At 40.8% G+C, this 22,951-nt stretch overlaps 3 protein-coding genes and 1 long non-coding RNA gene across 6 annotated transcripts in view; 2 read left to right on the plus strand and 2 right to left on the minus strand.

The window, feature by feature from the left end:
• The window catches only part of SLC1A7 (solute carrier family 1 member 7), a 50,310-nt gene extending 48,409 nt beyond the window's left edge, over positions 1 to 1,901 (minus strand). For all 3 annotated transcript variants that reach the window (XM_040565460.1, XM_040565458.1, XM_040565459.1), the window contains exons 1-2: positions 1,693 to 1,901; positions 360 to 439 (exon numbers count right to left, since the gene is read on the minus strand). In XM_040565460.1, coding sequence (XP_040421394.1) covers positions 360 to 439; positions 1,693 to 1,833 — 221 coding nt within the window. In that variant the 5' untranslated portion in view covers positions 1,834 to 1,901. The remainder of the gene's footprint in view (positions 1 to 359; positions 440 to 1,692) is intronic.
• The window catches only part of LOC121073918, a 28,786-nt gene extending 26,885 nt beyond the window's left edge, over positions 1 to 1,901 (plus strand). The window contains exon 3 of the long non-coding RNA XR_005822008.1: positions 1,666 to 1,901. This is a non-coding gene — a long non-coding RNA (uncharacterized LOC121073918). The remainder of the gene's footprint in view (positions 1 to 1,665) is intronic.
• A 1,320-nt stretch (positions 1,902 to 3,221) lies between these two features.
• On the plus strand, positions 3,222 to 11,718 carry CPT2 (carnitine palmitoyltransferase 2). The gene is made up of 5 exons (XM_040565451.1): positions 3,222 to 3,447; positions 4,165 to 4,245; positions 4,360 to 4,466; positions 8,535 to 9,839; positions 10,716 to 11,718. Exons 1-5 carry the CDS (start codon positions 3,335 to 3,337, stop codon positions 11,045 to 11,047), a joined length of 1,938 nt encoding a protein of 645 aa, XP_040421385.1. The 5' UTR covers positions 3,222 to 3,334; the 3' UTR covers positions 11,048 to 11,718.
• Positions 11,719 to 12,903: 1,185 nt separating this feature from the next.
• CZIB (CXXC motif containing zinc binding protein) lies at positions 12,904 to 21,777 on the minus strand. Its single transcript, XM_040565473.1, has 8 exons — positions 21,349 to 21,777; positions 21,174 to 21,257; positions 20,488 to 20,544; positions 19,634 to 19,715; positions 17,920 to 17,951; positions 17,317 to 17,394; positions 13,967 to 14,032; positions 12,904 to 13,147 (listed from the first exon to the last, which is right to left on the minus strand). Exons 1-8 carry the CDS (start codon positions 21,352 to 21,354, stop codon positions 13,070 to 13,072), a joined length of 483 nt encoding a protein of 160 aa, XP_040421407.1. The 5' UTR covers positions 21,355 to 21,777; the 3' UTR covers positions 12,904 to 13,069.
• Positions 21,778 to 22,951: the final 1,174 nt, after the last annotated feature.

Raw genomic sequence — 22,951 nt, forward strand, 5'->3', positions numbered from 1 at the left:
TGCATGGTGTATTATTTCAATTATTTAGATTTAAGGTAGACTTTTTGATATGGTGGGTTATTTATTCATTTAACTTCTAGTTCTCTTGAAGGAAAAAGTCCTCCCATTAGGCGGAAGGAAGAAAACATCAATTAAAAAAACAAATAGTCTTTGAGCAAATAAAACCTTTAGGAGGTACTGTGGAAACGTTCCTATTGATTAAAAAAGAAGTTCATAGCTCCGATTTCAATATGAATCTACAGCAGTAGGTAATGCTTACAGCACTTCAACATTTATTCAGTCAAAACCAAAGTAGTGGTATCCTATTTCTTATTTATGAAACTTTAAAAGTTATTGGAACGATCATTGTCTTCACTTACCTTGAGACAACCAGGGGGAGAATCAACATTTTCAGCATCCTCATCAGTAACTCACCAGGAAACTGGAAATAACTAATTTCCTAGAAATACATGGAGAGATGCTTATTGTTTTGAGATAAAAACTATCTGCCTTCATGAGACCTGCTAGAGCTGTGCGTCAAGTGTTACAATCAGGTAACACTGGTAAAATCTCAAGCTCTAGTATATAAGGTGGCAAAGGTTTTAGGCTTTAAGAGATCATTTTAAAATTCATTCAATTACATATTGTGTTGTAATTCAACAAAACACACAGGATTTTTCATTCCTTTGCCAAAGATGACAAAAATGAAATAGGCCACCTCCTAGGGACTACTGTTAATAGGCTGCCTTGAATAATACCTTCATTCTGCATTTTGTGTTTTGCTAGATGTGTATGAAACTATTGCTTGGAAACAAAGTCTTCAGTCTGCAGATAGTGGTAGCAGAACATAGAATTGTTTTAACTATTGTGTTTATTAAGGGCCATAATTTTTAATTGAGATTTATATTGGATGCTCAAACAATGCATTCAGCAATGCACGTTGCCCTGTGTACACTGATAGATTAATACAGCAGTAAGAAACGAGTAGCCGCAAAAAAAGCTTAGTTTAAGTACCCATGAGGAGAAATCCCCAAGTGACTCAAATAACGTGGACTGTTAATGATGGGAGATCTTAAATTTATTAATATAAAATACTATTGGTATAATATAAACACTTGTACCTCCATACATCTGTGCACGTTGCCCTGTGTACACTGATAGATCAATACAGCAGTAAGAAACGAGTAGCCGCAAAAAAAGCTTAGTTTAAGTACCCATGAGGAGAAATCCCCAAGTGACTCAAATAACGTGGACTGTTAATGATGGGAGATCTTAAATTTATTAATATAAAATACTATTGGTATAATATAAACACTTGTACCTCCATACATCTGATGGTGAAAATTATTGCCAGTGTTTTCTTTAGACATACATGTTTCAAGGTAATATAAAATCCAACAAATATATCATACTGTTTTAACATTCATTCAATTTATTATCTATACTCACAACATTGCAATGTAGTTACGTCAGATTTACTAGGTGTTTTAAAGACCAGAACCCTTTGCAATACACATTGTTTGAGAATGTGTGAAAAGACCCAAGGAGCAGTGTGTAGATTAACAAATAAAACAAATTAAACAAATTTAACAAATACACATACATGCTTGTTATCTCAAAAAGTCCATCCTGAAGTTCCACAGATGCTATGTCTTTTGTTACTTAAGTACAATATTTTCTCTGCAGTGATACACTCAACCGTGCAACACGTACCTGCTGGGAGAGACGTCTCGTCCTAAGGAAGAATCCGAGAAGACAGCCCACGGTGACTGACAACACTGAGAGAATGAGCAAACCATTTCTTTTACAAACATCCTTGACCCGAGCGAGGATCGCATCAAAAGCCACTGCCATGCTGTCCTCCGTGCAATTTGGAGAAGAATCAGCATCCCACGGAGAGAGAATTCACTCACTCCTCCTGTAGGAGTGGACAGACCTAGCTCTGTATAGATCAGATCAAAGCATTTCCAGTTCTGCTTAGCTGACCTGCAAGGTCACCCCTCTGCCAATCGCCACCAAGCAAACAGCTGGCATTATTGTTCCAAATTAATACCAATAATCCTATTATCGACTACATCATTAAGAGCCTGGAAGAAGATTAGGGGGCTCTGGAAAATTAGAACAGAATGCAGTAGTATTTCTAAAACAAGACTGGTTCAATACAAAGTGATGCTCTTGGAAGGAAGGCGGTGTTTAAGTACGTTACCTGGTCTTCCCCGCTTGGGATTTGGGGATCAACGTAATTCATGCATACAAATGCATACAGGTAATGTTACTGCACCGTTTTCCTGTGCAGGACAGAGCAGGTAACATTTTGAACTGGACTATCACAACAGGGCAAACCAGGTAAAACTGAACTTCATTAACTAAAGCAGGCTTGGATGTTTTGTTTTCGAGACCAAGAAAAGACTGAATGTGTAGCCTAAGAGCCACATATCGATCAGAAAACAGCAGTATACTGAAACACGCAAAGAGACCTTCTGGCATTTGGCATTTATTATCTTGGAAGCAAAATGATTTCACTTTTTCTCCTGCCACTATGTTGTTTAGAGTAGGGCCAGTTTACTTTCAGAGGATTACCAGACTAAGCCACAGGGATTGCTTTCCTTTCCTTTGCCATGTCTGCATCCAGCCCCAACGCTGATTTTTATGCTAATGAATATCTGATAAAAATACACTACCGTTACTGTTCACCATGCTGCACTTACTGAAACTCTACTGCAGTGTGTGGGTTATCCTAAGATTATTCAGTGTTTTTATGGAAAATATTCCATTACAGTAGAACAAATCTGGCTATTTACTGTTTTATTGTAGATTGCAGTGCAGTACTTGTAGCTACGTGCTCAAGTCTGAGTAAAAAACTCATGAGAGCAGACCAAACCATGGTCTGTAAGCAGGATCTGAATACTGTAGGATCAGTACGACAAGAGTGATGCTGTCAGGAGAATCAAATAATATGTGATCGTATTAAGTGATCATATGTGTCAGGAGAATCAATTTTTATTAATGCATGTGTATCAAATGCATCAATTTTTATTAATGCATGTGTAAGAAAGCACTGAACTAATGCTGCAAGCTCAGTGCAGGCATTTCCTAAAACAGGTAATTTTGTTATCGTGACAGCACACTTCCCCAGCGGAGAAACGCGGCAAGAGCCCTTCGCTCCCTCAGGCGACCCGGCCGCCATTTGCCTCCCGCGGGCGGGCGGGCTCGGCCCGAGCGGGCCGGGAGCTCCCCGGCCGGGGCGGAGCCGCAGGGGTGGAGCCGTTGAAGCCGGAGCCGTTGAGGCCGGAGCTGTGGAGGCTCCGCCGCCGCCGGGCCGCAGAGCGGGGCCGGGGCGGGCGAGGCGGGCGTCATGGCGGCGCGGCAGCTGGTGCTGCTGCGGCGGGGCTACAGCAGCGCGGGCGCTGCCGAGTACCTGCACCGCAGCATCGTGCCCACCATGCACTACCAGAAGAGCCTGCCCAGGTACCGCCGGGCTCGGCGGGGACGCGGGCAGAGGTCGGGCGCCGCAGGGCCTCAGCCCTGGGGTGTCTGCTGGGAGGAGAGGGCACGGGAGGGAAGGGAAAGGAAGGGAAGGGAAGGGAGGCGGCTTGCTCTGGCTGGCTTTGTTGTGCTGTGTTCTCTTCCTGAAACTCCGTGGAGAAGAATGATTTTGTTCTTTAAAGCACAGATACGACCGTAAAGTCACTATCGAAAGTTGAGATTGGAAAGTAACCCCTGTATGTGTAATGGAGTTACTTTATAGTTAGAGGAGGCTTAGAAACGTACTGAGTAGGAAATCTGTAAGGAAATGTTCAGCACCCAGCAGCGAGCGGTAGTCCAGTACAGGAGGTGGCCACCGAGCTGCACTGTGCTCCTGTACAGCGGCTTCCCCTTGCTGCACCTTGTGACCCCGTGCTGCTTACAAGGTACTAAGACCCTTCACTGCAATAACTTTATAACAGGACAGTCAAGTTGTTTTTTTTACCTTGTTTTCCTTCTCACAAGAAGCTTATGCTGTGAGGATATATGTCCATATATTCCCTTTCTTATTCTTCCTTAAGAAACTTTTAAATTATTTAGATAGTATGGAGGATAAGGAAGAAAGAAGACAGAAAAGACTACAGTGTAAGAAACTGAGTCTTCATTGGTACTGTTGTGTGTACATGAAGTGTGTGTCTCTTTTTGTTCCCCTTCCTTCAGACTGCCAGTTCCCAAGCTAGAAGATACAATTAAGAGATATCTGAATGCACAGAAACCCCTTTTAAACGATGACCAGTTCAGGTATGGACAAACAAGATACACATATTGTGTTACCATTTGTTGCTTCAAAGCCACAGTTTCATATCAAAAATACAAATTATGACAGAACTTCAAATCTTTTATTGATTGCTGTAGGAAAACGGAAGAACTTGCTCATCAGTTTGAAAAGGGGATTGGAAGAGAGCTGCATGAGCAACTAGTTGCTCAAGACAAACAGAACAAGCATACTAGTTACATCACAGGTATGTTGACCAACTGGATACAGAAGGAGCCCTTAGATCATCGTACTTGATAACACGTAGCTCATAAAGCTGCAAATAAAACAGGCTGAAGCTTAAGCCCTGTGTTCCATAAACTTGGAATAACATTTGGTGTATTCTACCTCTGAGAGAATTTGAGCAAATTCTGAGTCTCTGGTGGAATGAAGAAGGTCCTTCATGTAACTCGAATATACCAGAATTCTGCGGGATATTGTACTTAACAAGAATTATAGTCCCACAAGACATTTTTCCCTTTTAGAAAATGGAAAATACCTTTTTAGAGTAGAAAATACCAAAGTCACTAGTAAAATATAATGAAAAGGGCTGGGAAAGAACAGTGGTGCTATTGGAGTTTAAAAAAAACAAACTGTGGAAGGAAGAGGTCAACCACAAAGATAATATTTTATTACAAGTTAATTACACAGATGAAATTATTTTTCTGAAATCAGATTGCTTTGCTGAAAACAAGATTTCTCTGTGACATACAGTATTATTTTTAGTTCGGTCTTTTCTAATGAAACATTTTGCATTCTGCACTGCCATCATAAAAGGGGAAATAGATGGGAAATAGATCATGGCAAAAAGTTAGGTATCTTTTTGTAAAGGTAGATCTCCTTAAAATGTAGGATGGGCAACTTTGTAGGAGTATTCTGCAGCGATAGTTTCTTGGGAAAATTCTCTCATTATGCTGATGTAAGAGGTCGATAAATATTGAAGATTAGTTTTTCATGAGCTGCTTTGTGTAAATTTGAGTTTATTGTTTTTATTTTCTATTTTTTTCATTGCTATCTAATTATGTTAGGTTAATAGAGGAGCTTAACTAGTAGCTCCCTTAAGGAAACTAAAGCAATCATTTTCAAATAATTCCAAGTTACTTAGCAATAAAACTGAACCTTGAGGGAGGTCAGAAAATATGACTAAGGTTTGGAAGGCAGAAGTAATCAGTGCTCTGGACTTGAAACAACCGCCACCCCCCAAAAAAAAAATTACAAAATAATACTCTTTTAAAGAGCAAAAGAAAAGGAGAGATACAGAAAAAGGAAGATGAGAATAAAGGAAAGCAAATTAAGAGAGGGAGAGTATACATAGAGTTTTTAGGTTATTCTTTATTGCTGCTTCCACTGGCTTCCAAATACAAGTGTCTGCTTATTAAAGTATTGGATGGATAGCAACACAGGTGGAAATAATTATTTATGGAAGTAGAAGTTTGCATGTCATCCAGTGAATACATTTCTGCCCTCACTGTCTATTGAGAGTGCCCATAAGGGTGTTAGCTTAACAAGTTGCACAGCAACCACAAATTCTGTAAAGAATACCAGATTATTTCACATAAGCTGCTGGTCGGTTTATTAGCTTATGCTTTCTATTCGCTTTGTACAGTATCTGTGTTTTAACTGGTGCTGACTGTATGGTGTTTGTCAAGGCTAACCAGCATGCTTCTGCTTTGTGTCAATGAAATACAGTGTGCTTGTTTTCCTTTGTGTTTAGTTATTATTCTTTTTAGGCCTCATGAAAGACCTGTTCTACTTTAAATTGGTTTAATGTATAGTTGCATCCGTGCTGGATGGACTTGGAGTCCAAGGTTAAAAGGCTACATAATGATGTGGAATGTGTTTTTAAAATCATAATGAATGCCAGTTACACTCATCTGTGAGGAACTGGAATTAAAATTATGACAGAACTTGAGTTACCTGTTGCCCTTCTTAGAACTCAGCTAGAAATTTCTACTTGGGAATGATCCAGGCTTGAAATAATAATCTTTCATTCATCAGCTGCCTTGAGATGAACTTGGTGTCCACTTGTTTCTGGTGTCTGCTTCCATACAGCTTGTAATACCAAAACTTAACAAGTTCAGAGTTGTTAACAATGATGAAATAGATGCTACTTACGAAGAAGAAAACAACCAAACAAACACAAAACAACCCTTCGCTGCCTATGGCTGTGCCTCCTGGATTTTTGTTTTACTCATAAGCATATGTGGAGGTGTGACTGCATTTTAGAGCTATGATGGACTCCTTTCATTACAGCACAGACAAAATGTTTGTGTCACATTCATGCTTCTTGATCTGCTGACATGCCATGTGATGAAATGAGACTGTGTAAAAGACCTGTAGGTGTCAAATGTTACTCTTCTTTCTGAAGTCTGTTCTCAGTCTGGAATAATAGCCTTGGGGTCCCTTCTAACCTAGAATATCCTGAGTTGGAAGGGACCCATAAGGATCATTAAGTCCAACTTCTGGCACCACACAGGTCTACCCAAAAATTCAGACCATGTGACTAAGTGCACAGTGCAAATGCTTCTTAAACTCCGACAGGCTTGGTGCAGTGACTGCTTCCCTGGGGAGCCTGTTCCAGTGCCCGACAACCCTCTCAGTGAAGAACCTCTTCCTGATGTGTAGCCTAAACCTCCCCTGCCACAGCTTGACACCATTCCCTCGGGTCCTGTTCTAGTCGCTAAAGAGAATAGATTGGCGCCTTCCCCTCCACTCCCCCTCATGAGGAAGCTGGAAGCCGTGATGAGGTCTCCCCTCAGCCTCCTCTTTTCCAGGCTGAACCTCATCATATTGCCAGCTTAGGAACCCAATTGTGATGCATCGGTATCAAGAATTCCGTTCAGTGCTGATCGCTTTAGTGGATAGAAGGAGGAAAGAGGTGAAAATGCATGACAGCAAATGTGGGTGGAGGAATGCTGCCAGGAAGAGAGCAGTAGGAATGAGGACAAACAATGAGGGAAACTCTGCCTCAGAAATAATTGCAGAATCACAGAATATTCTGAGTTGGAAGGGGCCCACAAGGATCATCGAGTCCAACTTCTGACTCCACACAGGACCACCCAAAAACCAGACCCTACGTCTGAGAGCAGCGTCCAAACGCTTCTTGAACTTTGTCAGGCTCAGTGCCATGACCACCCCCCTGTGACCAGTCCCAGAGCCCGACCAACCTCTTGGTCAAGAACCTTTTCCTAACACCCGCCTGACCCTCCCCTGTCCTAGCTCCATGCCGTTCCCTTGGGTCCTGTCACTGTCCCCAGAGAGCAGAGCTCAGCGCCTGCCCCTCCGCTCCCCTCGTGAGGGAGCTGCAGGCCGCCATGAGGCCTCCCCTCAGCCTGCTGTGCTCAGGGCTGAACAAACCCAGTGACCTCAGCTGCTACTCATATGTCTTCCCCTCCAGACCCTTCACCATCTTTCTAACCCTCATTTGGATGCTCTCTAATAGTTTTATGCCCTTTTTATACTGTGGTGCTCAAAACTGCACACAGTACTCAAGGTGAGGCTGCACCAGTGTAGAGCAGAGTGGTACAGCCCCTTCCCTTGACCAGCTGGCAGTGCTGTGCGTGGTGCACCCCAAGACACACCTGGCCCTTTGGCTGCCAAGGGCACGCTGCTGGCTCATATTCAGCTTGCCATTGACCAAAACCCCCGAATCCATTTCTGTGGGGCTGTTCCTCAGCCTCTTGTCTTCCATCCTGTACGTATATCCAGGGTTGCCCCCTCTCAGGTGCAGAATCCAGCACTTGCTCGTGTTAAACTTGATAGTTTTGGTGGTTGCATATCTCACTAATTTGTCAAGATCTCTCTGCAAGGCTTCTCTACCCTGAAGATAAGATTATAAAGGGAAGCATGCTCCCAGTGACCGAAAATTGAAGAAATGAATAGTTTATGTGTACTTAAAGGTGTGTTCTAGTCTAAATGTGAGGTGTTCAATAAAATCAGTGCCAGGGAGCTGCATTGCATATCACAGGAGGTACGATTTATCACTAAGATATACAGAAAACATGGAAATTTTCCCTCAGTGCTGGTGACATTGAGAATCTTCATATGGATTGCTCCAAATACAGTATTTTTACAACTAGCCAGCAGTACCTCTCTTAGTAATTGGAGATTGGGAGAGTCCTTGAGGGAATTATTGCACATTTTTTTCTAGTTTATCTGCACTTCAGTAGGTATTAATGATTACCATTTGAGGCGGGATATTGATTACATGAACCTCTGGTCTAATTCAGTACACTGCTTTTATGTTCTGACCTGTTTCTCAACTCTCTGTTTCCAGGTCCCTGGTTTGATATGTACCTAAAATCACGTGACCCCGTTGTTTTGAATTTTAATGCATTTATGTCTTTTAATCCTGATCCAAAATCTGAGTATAACGATCAACTCATACGAGCTACAAACATGACTGTTTCTGCTGTACGTTTTATGAAGACCTTCAGGGCTGGTTATCTTGAACCTGAGGTTTTTCACCTCAATCCAGAAAAAAGTGACACTGAGATCTTTAAGAAAATTATCCGATTTGTGCCTTCCTCACTTTCTTGGTTTGGTGCCTACATGGTCAATGCATACCCCCTCGATATGTCTCAGTACTTCAGGCTTTTCAATTCTACACGGTTGCCTAAGCTCAACAAAGATGAGCTTTTTACAGATGAAAAGGCAAAACACTTACTGGTAATGAGAAAAGGGAATTTTTATGTATTTGATGTTATTGATAGAGATGGAAATATGGTGAAACCTTCAGAAATACAAGCACATTTGAAATACATCCTCAGTGACAACAGTCCAGCCCCGGACTTCCCACTTGGCTACCTCACCAGTGAAAACCGAGATACTTGGGCATTGCTGAGAAAGAATCTACTGGATAGCAGCAATGAGGAAGCTCTTCAAAAAGTAGACTCTGCTCTGTTTTGCCTAAGTTTAGATGATTTTCCCATTAAAGACTTTGTGCACTTGTCCCATACTATGTTGCATGGAGATGGTGCTAACCGCTGGTATGACAAATCCTTTAATCTTATCATAGCTAAAGATGGCACTGCAGGAATTAATTTTGAACATTCCTGGGGTGATGGTGTGGCTGTGCTAAGATTCCAGAACGAAGTCTTCAAAGACAGTACCGAAGTACCAGCTGTCAGCCCTCAGTCGCAGCCTGCTTCGGTAGACTCTTCCAGAGCAGTACAGAAACTTGACTTTAAGCTGAATGATGCCTTAAAAGCAGGAATTACCAAAGCAAAGCAGAAGTTTGATGCCAGTGTAGAAGCACTATCTATTAATATGATTCAGTTCCATGAAGGGGGCAAGGAACTTTTAAAGCAGAAGAAGGTAAGCCCAGATGCTGTGGTTCAGCTTGCCTTCCAGATGGCTTTCCTTCGACAGTACAATCAGACTGTTGCCACGTATGAATCTTGTAGTACTGCGGCTTTCAAACACGGTCGCACAGAAACTATCCGTCCTGCCTCTATTCATACAAAGAAGTGTTCGGAGGCCTTTGTCAGGGAACTGTCCAAACATAGCACAGAAGAGCTTCAGAAGTTGATTGTGGAGTGCTCCAAATACCATGGCCGTTTGACAAAAGAAGCTGCTATGGGTGAGTAGGAATGTATCACTTCTTTTTGCACTAAAATGTTTGTTGAAGTTGCTATCAAAGTTTCACTTCACAAGTAAATAATTAAAGTTTGATGTAGGTCTGACGTTAATGTAAACTTAACTGTAACAGAAAGCTGCAGTTCAAAATGCATTTCTTGATTAGGGGGAAATGCCTCTGTCTAGATTTCTTTCCTACTGTAGTTTTGTCCTTACAGCAGCTGGGCTGTTTGAAGCACTAATAAATACTTAGTGCATGCTACACTCTCCAAGGCAACTAAGAACTTTGGCTTTATGACTGAAGAGTTGCTGTCTAATCCCTGCAGGGGTATAAAGGCTTTAACGACTTCCAAGTCAAACTGGTTCTTTGGCTGTGCTACTCCTGGTATTTTTCTAAATGCTTTCTTTTGAATTGACCTTCCCAGAAGCATAACTTGCTGTACTGTTTCAGTAAAGTCAGTAAGACTGTATTGAACATTACCCCACAGAGTCTAAAATGTGCCTCCTGTTGATGCAAGATCTTCTTCAGATCCATAAATTTTAGGAAAGCCTTTCTCTTTTGAAAAAAAAAGGAAATGTTCAGATAAAAGTTAAAGAATGTGATGCATTATTAAAATTGTCTGTTAACATTGCTTTATTTACTATCATGATTCCTGGTTGAGGCTAGCAGTAAAACAGCAAGCCATCATTCCTCAGCATATGTGCATTAGAACTGCAGAAAAATGTCTAGGTTCTGAAAAATGTTTCCCGCTAATACAAAAACCCTCAGTTCTTCAGACCACTTCTTTTGTGGCTTAAAAGCAAAGTGTTATCTAAAAAGTGAGTTTGCTTCCCACAAAAATTAGTCGTATCTCTAATACTTGTTATTTTATTTTAACAGGTCAGGGATTTGACCGACATCTCTTTGGGTTGCGCTATTTAGCTTTATCCAAAGGTATTGCATTGCCTGATTTCTATCAAGACCAAGCCTATGCTCGACTTAATTACAACATCATTTCTACAAGCACACTGGTTAGCCCGGCTGTGCAGTTAGGAGGATTTGGCCCAGTGGTGCCTGATGGCTATGGAGTAGGATATCAGGTACATGATGGTTGGATAGGTTGCAATGTTTCGTCTTACCCAACTAGGAATGGTAAAGAATTCCTTCAGTGCATACACAAATCACTAGAAAATATCTTCAATGTTTTAAAGGGCAAGAAGGTGGATAGTTAGACAAAAGGGATTGAAGACTTTACAGTTGTGGTAGAGAATACAGACTTCGTCTAATTGGCAGTACCTACTAATCAGTGTTCAACATGGCTGAAACTGATGAGCTCAATTGGCTTCAATTAGCTTCCTTGAGCTTGAATACTGTGTAGATTCAATTTGAAATTTTTATCTATTTTAAAGAAATCAAGTGCAGACCTTGAATGCATATTTCAGGAAATACAAGCATTCATGATGTTGAAATGAAGTAACAGAACTGTCTGTTAAAACAGATCCACATGTTCTTAAAATACATTTAAAATAAAAAGCATTGTTACCAAATTTGTGACTTCTAACACCTTTGTTCTATGAGTGTTCAGGTAGACAGCAGCACTGTGAAACCACCCTTAAACTGTTTGGTTTTAAAATAATATATGCAATAGTTTTAAATACGAAAGAGTGGTTACATTTGCACTCTTGCAGTAAGCTTGCTTACTAACTTCTCACACTTTTCTCTTTAAACTTGAATCAATATCAGAACTGATTGTACCTCAACGGTTTGAAGCCTTTCCAATAGAACAGCTTTTTGAGAAACAAAAAATGAAGTGCGAGGCTTTAACTAACTTGCAGTCGCCAACTGTGCTGTTAAACTGACAAAAAGACAATTGTGATGCAATAAAACTATATATTAATAACCACAAAGTTATTTTATTACTGGTATCAAAATCATACAGTGTGGATAGTCTCTCTATCAGGATCTCATGTTTCTTGTAAAGGTTAGAAAGAATACTTTTCAAAGCACGCTGCAGGGTTGTCTTTCACCTTCCGTACATGAAGTCTGTCCAATAATCTGCTGCTTTTGTTTTGCTGTGTACACGTGCTCCTGCACCTTAGAAAAGTCACTGAACTTTATCATTGGAATCCTCTTTCCAATATTCCTCCTGCTGTGGTGACCTTAACAGAATATTTTTCTCAATTTTTCTCCTTACTTTTGTACTTGCATTCGGCTGCAATTCTTGATGTCATTTATTGTACCAAATACTAGAGTTTTAGTGCTTAGAGATGCATCTTTAATGCATCAGGGTTTGTTGTAGAAGTTCTAAAGACTAAGGCTTAGCCAAACATGCTGAAGGATTGCAGGAAAGCTTGAGCATACACATCACTATAAAGTAGTCACACCATGAATGCAAGATCAAACTGGCACAGACAGGTTCCTCATGGTGCTCGTGACTCAGACTTACCATGATTATCCTTTCAATTTATATGAAGAAGGGAAGGGGATCATTTTGGGGGGTGAAGGAACTAATATAATCAGAGCAAAAGTCTTTGAATTAAGTTCTTTAGAGAAAGTTGGTGTTTTTTTGAACATGAGAACAATTAGCAAGATTGTGAGAGCACTTTCCAGAAGTAGAAAGTCTGTCTGCAATTAGAAATGAGTGAAGTTTATCTACAGAAAGATAACTTGATTTTCAGAAGGTGTAACAGCTAGGCATAAGTGTCAGTAGCAGCCAAACTCATTAAGTATTCTCAGTGAATTCACTTCATTGTCTTTAATAGCTTTCTGCCAGTTCAAGTAAAGATGTACCTTTTTGCTTGAACATTTAGCACCATCCCTTTACTAATACTCTTACCCATTTCCTGATGCTATGAACGGTGGGTGAAAATAACTTATTTGCTTACGTTAAAGAATCAAATGTGGATACTTCTTAGTGATACTATTTAAAACTTCGAGGCAGTGAGTTGCCTAAATAGTTGATGCGCTAGTTAAGCTACAGCCCATTTCAACCATGCATTTTACCAAAAACAAAAACATTAAGGAAATTGCCAAGTTCAGTTAAGCATATATGCAACTTTCAGTCTGTACTAAGACCATCTCAAAGTACTCTGTGAAAAATCTTTTATTAGATGTTCCGAGGACAGTAAGAACAACTTACTGAAGTTTACATTTCTGAAGTACAGCCATGTGAAAAGTAACTCCAAGGAAACTGTCTCTGATGGTTACAGTTCCCTCATCAATAAGCATACCAAGGTTTATGAGGGGAATGGACGTTAGCATTTCACAAATTTATGGGTAACTTCATAGATTCCAACAGATTCCTTTGTTTTTTCATCATAGTCATTCCAATCCTGTAGGAATTAAGATTTCAGAGTATTAGTCACAGACGATAGATGGCAATAGTGTCTAAATCTCAGACTGGAATTCAGACTGAAACTAAGCCTTACTCAAAGTGCGGGTCCTAGAGATTACACAGTACTTCCCACAGAAATGTTAGCTATGTTCTAATTTCTGAGAGAAGTAAGAGCACTGCCCTGAAATTGAATGGAATTCAGTATCAGTGTTTTTATTTTAAACTTTTTTTTTTTTAATGTAGTCCATGGCCTGTAGTGGACAAAACAGCAACCACGGCAGATGAAAGGATTATCTATCATTTACAATACCCTAGTCACGTGGCTCAGCAGACAAGCAGATCCCTGCCAAGTAGGATACAGGGGAACAGATTTGACCTTGAGATTCTTGCTCACAGTCAAGGAAGATTTGCAATGCTGGAGTCATTATCCTGCGCTTTGAAGGGGAGTGTCTTTATCTTACTTTTTAAGATCTCTGTGCAGAGGAAAAAGTATAGACATTGTAGAAAAATCAGTTCACCACTCTGAATCACCACAGCTATTGCAGGTGTTTGCTCTTTGACATTTCCGATGACTTATAAGTTGCATTTCTACCTTTGCCAGCTCCTGAGATACAAAATACGTACTTCTAAAATGAAGCTGTTAGTAATGCTGATTATTCACAGTTGTTGTAGCTTCTCTCTCCAGTTACAACCTTCTCATACCTACATGAAAGCTCAAAACTAGCCTCTAGTATGTGTAAGTTATGTATTTTGGACTAGTGTCTTAGAGAAAGGAAGCTAGATAATTAGACTTACTAACGAAACTAAGACAACATACCTTTTCTAACAAGTTTATGTCATTAAAAGGTGTACCGGACTCTGCACCTTCAGCAGCAAACCCTGCCTGCAAACACATTGGGAATAAGTTTGTAAGAAAAAGCTGTAGCAAGAAAATAATAAATATGATCATTGAAATGTTTAAAGAAAGTAACACAGCACATTTTTATTTTACTTCTTCTAGATTAGGTAGGAAGAATAGCCAAGCTGTTTCAAGGGTCAGTATAAGGTGGTGATCCTGTCTGTGAAGTGAGCAGTTTTGATCTAAGCAACCACAGTGTAAAATAAGACAAGACTGCTCTTCCATTTTTCCTACCAAAAAGGTACTTTTAGGAGTTACAAATAATCTTAACCTTGAGTTTCTACATTCATCTAGCAGCATCCAACTACTAACAGCTTTAATTTGTGTTCAGAATCTATACAGTCATTATGTGTGGATTAGCTTTGTGATAAACTCACTGCAAGAAAACAATAGAAAGAACATATGGAAAAGTTAATAGTATTGGCTTAAACATCATCAGAATCCAAGCCACTCTAGAAAAGGAAGTGGCCTGTAGTGCATTTAGGTACTAAAGTGATTAGCAAGCCTTGAGTGAAAGGAGGATCAGTTAGCTGACTGAACAGATCAGGATACCCAAATAGTCTTTTAAAGGGGAAAGTTCATCACTGTTGCTACTGTTCCTGTTTTTAAAGAGGTGAAAGAAAGGATAGCACTAGCACGACGAAGTAAGCAAGCATATCAGTGATGTATATAACACGTGGAAGATATTCTTTCTGATTTTCTGTAAAAACATGTTACATTAGAGCTTACAGTAATCAAGCTGTAAATCAAGTTCTACTAGTTTTAAAGGTAAATTTAAAAATCTCAACCACCTCGGTAGCATACAGGAAGGTTTCGTATACTGCCATTTCTAACTGCAGAATTTTCATGTGAAGTGACTAAAAAGCAAAGGTTTTCTGCAAGGGATCTGCATGAGCATTTTTGATAAAGAAATCCCCAGACATTTAACTGTGTAGGAACGTGTGAAGTAAGCCAAAACATCATAAAATATTTGGGGATTTGAGTGGAAGGTTAAGCATTTGGGAGTTAAGCAGACTACAGAGTGTAGCAGATGTGACAACAGGAGAGCTATCTGCGAGGTACAGTGTGAATATGTCCTTTATACAATTGTCAGAAGCCCATCTCAAGGGAATTGCTATTGGTTAGGAGGAAGATCAGCATCAGGGGACAAAAATGCAGAGCTGCAGTACAGAACAAAGACTAGGAAAGTAAAAGAAACCCAGCTTTTTCTACCTGAAGATAACCACCTGCACTCCAAGGAACAAGAAGCCATATGACTGGAATTACAGGCTCCTGTACCAGACACCCTTAGGGACACTTGCATTCTTATAGCTTTGGTGTCAGGGCAGACCCATTTAATCTCTGCTGAAGGGATCTGGGAAATGCAGTGACTCGTCTGCCCTCTGCTGACTGGCGAAGGACCAACAGTTAAAGCATCAACACCGAAGAAGCAAAAATCGCTCTTGACTTTAAAACACAAGGTACTGTCACACTTTTTTTTTTTTTTTTAAAGCAATGTAACTATTATTTTTGGCACAAAGCAAAGAAGCTGAAAAAGGCTTAAGAGAAATTTTATAAAACTTTTGTTTTTTAGTTGAAGCATTCAACTGAGGGACAAGAACAGGAAAGGAGCTAAACTGTCCTTAAGTAAAAGCAAAAATTATATATCAAATTCACAGTAGATGTATCTACTAAGCGCATTAAAAAGAAAGATAAGGAACTGAAAAAAAATGTCCTTGCCCATTATTAGAAGTACCTTGTTTGAATTTGTTGTTCGAACTAGATAGAAAAAGAGGTTTCAAATCAGAGAATCAAAGCGTACTTTCTCTTTAGACTCAAATGATTTTTTTTTTAGGAAAACTACTACCAGCTTGTATAAGACAAATGCAAGTATTAAGGCAGTCTAAATTGACTTCACATATGGTTGTATTATGTTCATAAATATATACATATTTATATATATAAATAAATGCTATGGCCAGTCCTGTTTAGTGCTAGTCAAGAGCCAGTCCAAGGACTGCAGAGAAGCCAGGCTGGCTTGGATCATGCCAAATACAAAGCAGTTTATAGAACTGTAAGGAACTGCAGAGTCTATTTATCCACTGAAGTACTTGCTCAGGGATTTAAGTGTACTCTCTAGCAGAGTGCACAGCCCAAGCTTTGAGAATATTATTTTAAAAGCTTTATTACGGCTGTGAAGTCTTTGTTCCGCAGATAAAAGTAAATTGACAGTTAGAACGCAGATCTGTAAACACCTCCTGCATCTTGTAGACTTTTCATAGATTTTACTCAAAGTGCAAGTTCCTAGGTCTGGCTGCAAAGCTTTTAAAAATAGATAAGCTAACCTTTCTGTTCCTCAAAGGGAAACAAACAAGCAAAAAATTAAAAATGAAGACCTCCTCCTGCAGCACAATGCAGTGATGATTTCATTTATACCTAATCCCTTGTACGATCATCTTTTTTCTTCTGTTTGTTAGGATAGTGTCACAGTCTGAGGGAAGGATAAAAGAGGTTTATATTTGTCAGTCTATTTACACCTAATCCGACCGGAATAATAGGTTAAATATAGCAGGGAGTTAGCTTGCATACAGCATGACCATGCACACGCAAGTGAATCACTGAGGACTGGGTTGGCCATGAAGAACTCCGTTAACTGTAAACCCTGAGGTGTGCTTTGCAACAGCCTTTAACTGCCATCTTCAGTTTTGGTATGAAAAAGTTTCCAGTAGAAAAATGCCAATACTCAATGCTCAACCACAGGTTTGGTGATGTCAAATCTCAAATAAAATTTAGAGGCCATATACTGAAAACTGTTCATAACTGGAACTTTTTTTACTCTCTGTAACATACCAATAACCAAAGAGGAGCTCTCCTGAAAGTGGCTAGCTAACTGTGCACTCCTGTGATTCCCATTTGGAAAGACTCCGTTTTGCAATGCTCCCTGAGCAATGAAGACCTTCAGATCAGTTCAGATGATCAGTGCTGAGTTACCTGTAAGGCAATTGGAATACCACTCCAAGGGGAGTTTCATTTTAGATTTAGATTTTTTTTAGTTACTGGAAACCAAGTACAAAAAATTCCAGAGTTGTTCATGTTAGCTGTTTTTTTTTGTTTGTTTGTTTGTTTTTTTGAGATGAATAAACTAAAAGAACTGTGGAGAGGAAGGAAAACTGGGGAGGTCCAGGACATTCCAGGAAGAGCAGCAGTGTTTCTAATAGTGTATTTTTTAATCACTGTAGAGGCTGTAAGTGCTCTTAAAACTGAGAAACAAATCATGAGTAAGAACTCACCTGTGGCTGAAAGTCAACTGGTTCCAGACCTCGGCATTCAAACTCCACTATTGTCTTGAATTTCTCACTGTCTTCAGCCTGTAGTTGAGTCAGAATACCATTAGTTTTCAGTTAAAAAAGTTTTCAGAGAAAGACAGTGACAAGTATTAGTCTGGTAATGAACTGCTTTTAAACTGTGGCACTGTCAACTCTGATGTTCCAAGTGACAGCAAAATCCTAGGGCTCGTTTAATAGTTTGCAATTAACTACAATTTCTTAATCTGCCACAAGGAAGCCTTCAAAAGGAAACAAATAAGGACATTATGTAATTGTCTGTGATTTGAGTGGTACAGTTTTGTGTTTTGCTTATGAAATGCATCATAGATTATTCTGTATTTGACACTAAAGTGGAAGGGGTAAATCATTACCAAGCTACTGTTAACTGCAGTTTTTTCTCCTTCATTAAACTGCGTGCAGGAGTCTACAAGAGAGAATTTTCTATCAGGTGAACATCTCTACCTTCCGTTTTCTTAAAAGAGGAATGTAATGATACAGCAAAAACTCAGAATACCATTAATGCTTATTTATCTTTTACTTAATATATAAAAGAGAAAACAAACTTACATTGTAAGGTTTGATCGTCTGACTTAAAATATCTATAAAAAAAAGATACCAGAAGTATAACAGTGAGTGACATAATGTCTTCAGAGTTCTGCACAAACCAAGTAGCAGCTTCTTCTCCTTTCTTAAAAAAATCCTTATGAAAAGTAACAGAAACAAAGTAACCAAGCAGTTCCTAGAGTTATCCATGAAAAGGTAGAATTCATTTTTTCCCTACTTCTCCTGAGAAGTTTACTTTACACCATTTTGTTACCCTAGCAGTGCAAAGAAAAAGAAATTGCAATGTATGCTTTTGTAGAATGACGTTAAGGGTACGAGTTTTGTTCATGCAGAAACCCAAGCTCCCCAGGAGGTCTGAAAGCCCATCAACTGCAAGACCAAGACCATAGGTCACTATTGTACAGTTTTTTGTCTCTGTTATCTCCAGCTCTACCCCAAAGCTGCCTTTGTAGAAATTGTATGTAGGGCACAGACTAGCAAAGAGCCTGCAAGTAACTCAAAACTGTTTTGTGCATTTCGTGGGAATTTTAACTAGTAGCGTAGTCAGTCCATCCTACATTTTTCTAACATGTTTCCTTTCAGGCTACCATCATATGTATTTATGTATCTTTATAATGCTGCACTTCAATCCCAATAGGGAGAAAAAACAAATTAGAGAAGGCTGAAATGGACAGAATGCAATGGAAAAAATAGATGTGAGGGCCGAAGCTATTCAACCATCTGTAGCTAGCATCTCTTTAAATCAAACTAGAATCTCAAAAGGAAGAAGGAATAGTAATCCAGCCATTTGCGAACAGTATCAGTTTTCTATCTAAAAAGAGACTCTTATTTCAGGACCTATTTCACAAAAGCTCACCAGTGATAATAGAAATCTATACTTGTGACAAGCAGCAGATCTCGATATCATTCCTTATATTTATTTTAAAATATTTATCTAGGATGCTAAGACTTAGAATCCAGTGGGATTCTTTTCTTTGGGAAGGTGAAGTCTATATACATTTCTTATTATTGCCCCTCATAAAAACAGGACATTATGCAGTGAGACTGAAAGGCAAAAAGCTTATTACGTAACAGGTAAAATATATTTGCACTCAAGGGTATAGCGTGAATGGCTGGAAACAGGCTTACTTCTATGTGAAGACAAGCACGTAGTGGGTAGGAAATACCTCTCTGATAATGGAAATGCAGTTTACTTAGGGCTATAATCCCTCTAACCTCCCAACCCACTCCTGCTTAGGACATTACAAGGCTGGACAGATACTAACTCCATAAATGTTTCAGCCCCCTTTTTTCATAAAAAGTGAGAAGTGTTTCATCTCGCTCCTGTCACTTAGGAAGAACAAAAGTAGCACTAATATTTAGTGTTATCAATTAAGGACATTATTTTGGCTATTAAAATTTAGAGAAGCAAGTATTTTAATAGCTTGTATTACTGCTGTTAGTAGCAGAAAAGAACTTGCTATTGTTAGTTCTAGCAGTATGCTGCAAAATTGTTCCCACTGTCCCACCATGTGGACCCAACTTCATTTTTTTGTTGATGACCAGCTGACCTTGCTATCACCTTCATGAGCATGACAGCAAGCGTGTGCCTGCTGTGAGGTCAAATGCCAGTGTACTTGGAAAAAAACAACACACCTATCATGCAAAAATTGGGACTAAAAAATAAGCTTACGAGAAAAAATACGAAGTGGATGCTTCTTAAATTTTAAGCACATACCAATGGAGTTCTCCCTGGAGCACAGCTTGCATTTCTGCACCATAGTGGCGCTTCCTCTGCCTCCTTTCAGGGGAGCGCTGTCCTACAAACCACGACAATGGAGACACCATTTTTAATCGTATTCTAGCTGAGCCACTAGAAGCCTTGGCAAAGCTGAAGTAGGTGGGTTTTTTGTTTTGTTTTTACAAAAATGGTCTCAACATTTTAAAAATATTGCATTAAGAAGGCTTTTTTAAACTAAAGAGAGATGTAATTCAGAAAGCTGTGATTATCAAGGAATAATTCTGTTCTAGCTTTAAAATCCTGAATAATGATAGTTATGTTCTGTCCATATATATAGGCATGTTCGATTAACTCAAAATACATTCTTAACGTTCAGTAGTGTGTAACAAAGAGAGATGATTATTCCTTCCTAATAACAAAACCTTCCCCTATCCGTGACAAATTTTATTCTGCTTTTTCAGTTTCCAAATGCTCATTTGGCATGCTTAACTCCCCTTGAATTACCTAAACTTCTCCATAAACATTCCATCAGCGTCAGAGAAGTGTCCTACAGGCACAACCTTATTCTAATACCACTTCAAAATGCGTTTTCAATTGATATTTTTACAGAAAGGAGGCTTTTCAAAGCAGACTGTCACCAACAGTCACCATTCTAATGGCATATTTCAATTAAATCTCCAATTATTTTTTGAATATGAAACATGACAGCATTTCCTGGATGCATACAGCTACTATTTACTATTTTTTCTAAAGTGCGGATTGTCACATCTGATGCTAATGTTCATTGCACATGAGAGGCAGGTTTGTTTCCTCATTTTTGTTCTGAAGCAGGTTGTAAGAGGGAAACATACCATCAGTCGCAGGTACTGCCATTTTTCAGAAACTTCTCCACAGTTCCCACATTTCAGCTGAAAAACAAAAACCAGAATGTAAAGCTGCCAGTAAGTAGGGAGTCGGAAGCTGAAGAAGCTGGTGTGAACCCTCAAGATTCACAGCCCCCCATTTGGCGACTGAGAGGAGCTTGAGGTGGGTGTCAGGTGCTGTCGAACACACAGCCCCACAGGCTGCATCAACCTAGCAGGTATGCCCACAGCAGGGGTCTGTCCTTCCACACGCTGGGTGCAAACAGTGGTACAACGCACAGTAACTGAATAAAAGGTGGGAATAGCGCATCATGCCGCTTACTGCAGATATCAGTGGTGGTTATCAGGATTATCAACCACCTCAACGATAGAGGTCCTAACGCTTCAAACTAAGGCTTTTCATTATTGTAAACTAGTGCGCAATGCTATGCGTGTATTATGAATGCATATCTATGCACCTACACCATCACATATCTTGCTCTTGTAGCAGCCTGCTTGCACTGTGTGGAAAAAAACATAAAAAATCACCTTTTATACTGATCCCACTGAAACTGACATCTAATGCCACAGGCCCTCTCTGCCAGATGCCCCGCTGGGTAGGCTCGCTGGCTGCGCAGCATTTAGCGATAAAAGGGCTTTTCCCTGCCCCTGAAGACCCCGAGGCCGCCCCGCACCTTGAGGTACCAGCGGAAGTCCTCGCCCTCGGCCCGCAGGCGGGTGATGTTCTCCAGCGTGGCGCGGAGCTGCAGCCCGATCCTCTGCAAGGAGAGAGGCAGCGACAGAGGCCGTCAGCACGGCACAGCCCGGCCCTACCCGGCCTGTCCCGGCCCCGCTGCGGCCCCTACCTACCCCCATGGCCCCGGAGGGTGCCCGGCAGCCCCCCGCCGCTCACGGGACCTGCCGCCGTGCAAACCCCGCTGCGAGCCGACAGCTCTCCCTCACGCCGTCCCGCCTCTCGCGGGAGCCGCTACGGGTTTAAAGCCGCTCTTGGGTGTTTGGAGTGATTTTTTTTTTTCACCCTCCCCTCAGTGCCCTCAGTCAAGCTGGCGGCCGCCTCCCGGTGCTCTCTGCCGGGCTGAAGCCGAAGCTGCCCTCAGCTAAGATGGCGCTGGCCGGCGCGACCCGTCACCGCCCCGCAGGCGGGAGGCTGCGGCCGGGAGGAGCGGCGGGCAGGGCCCGGGGAGCGGGCAGCCGGGCCCTGAGGGACGGCTGAGGGGAAGAGGAGCGGGTCAGGCTGCGGGGAGGTCGAGAAAGGCGGAGGTGCCCCAGCAGAGCCTGTGGTGAGAGGAGAGGAAGCGGGAGGTGCCGCCAGGAAGCCGTGCCAGCGGGGCCGGGCGGGCACGGTCTGGGGTGAGGTGGTTTTGGTCTTTCCAGGACATTTGGGCACAGTCTGATGTAGGAAGAACAGGAGGAGTTGCTAGGGTAAGAGAGGGCGCAGTTCGGCAGAGCTGGTGTGGGGAGCACCCTCAGGGCCCTGCAGGGACTTGGGCGGCCAGAGCTGCCTCAGCTGAGGGAAAGGTGAGGGAGATCCTTGGTAGAGAAGTGAAGGAGTGAGATGAATTTTGATAATTAACATAGATACACGCCCTACTTTTTATTTTTTTTAGGAAATGGCATCTTTAGCTTTTTTGAGCAGAATGCAGGTTTTGCTTCAAAGTTAAGTTCCTACTTTTTTAAGACAAAAAAATCAAGCAACGTGGATTTCGGCTATAGAGGACGCACCCAGATACTTTATAGCATTACCAGACGCAGAACCAAATTTATGCCTTAGGTAAAGCTTCAAAAAATAGTCCTTGAAGAGTATCAACTATTACTAAACTAGAACTACTTTTCTCAAGTTCCATATATTATGCTGGAAAAAGTCTGTTAATTCACTTATCAGGGCAAAGGCTTGACCAGAGTTAAATTAGATCTGCCCTGTCACAGGGAAAGGTGCTAGTAAATCCCTAACTGGTTTTGATAAGATGCCCGTTACACTAGAAACATTGCTTGGAAGAAACACTCTCGAAGTTAGCATGCCTCACATATTTCAGCTAGAAGTTTTATACAAGTTTCACCATGCTTCCAAGTTCTAATCTTGCAGCAACTTCTGCATCCCAACTTAATTGGGAAGTTATAAACATGACAGCTCCCCCTTACTCCCCATAAGGTGGGTACCAGCAGATGTCAGACTGCCAGAGATGCAGTTCAAGATCATATTTATAATGAAAGCCATCCAACCTGCTTCCTATAGTGCTTTCCAAAAATTACCACTTTAAAGTTGAGACATATGTTTGATCCTCCAGATCTGCCAAGCAGTTCTGCACAAAGGGCGTACTAGTCTAGAACTTAACTAAATACATTCCACACTTTTAACTTCAGTTTGTCTAAAATTTTTAAGAGAAGTTGGATGGGAATTTTGGTGCCTGGATGGGCCTTGCATGGTCTATTGTTTACTTTTGCTCTAAAGGCA

The sequence above is a fragment of the Cygnus olor genome, chromosome 8 (assembly GCF_009769625.2).
Source record: "Cygnus olor isolate bCygOlo1 chromosome 8, bCygOlo1.pri.v2, whole genome shotgun sequence".
NCBI lineage: Eukaryota > Metazoa > Chordata > Aves > Anseriformes > Anatidae > Cygnus > Cygnus olor.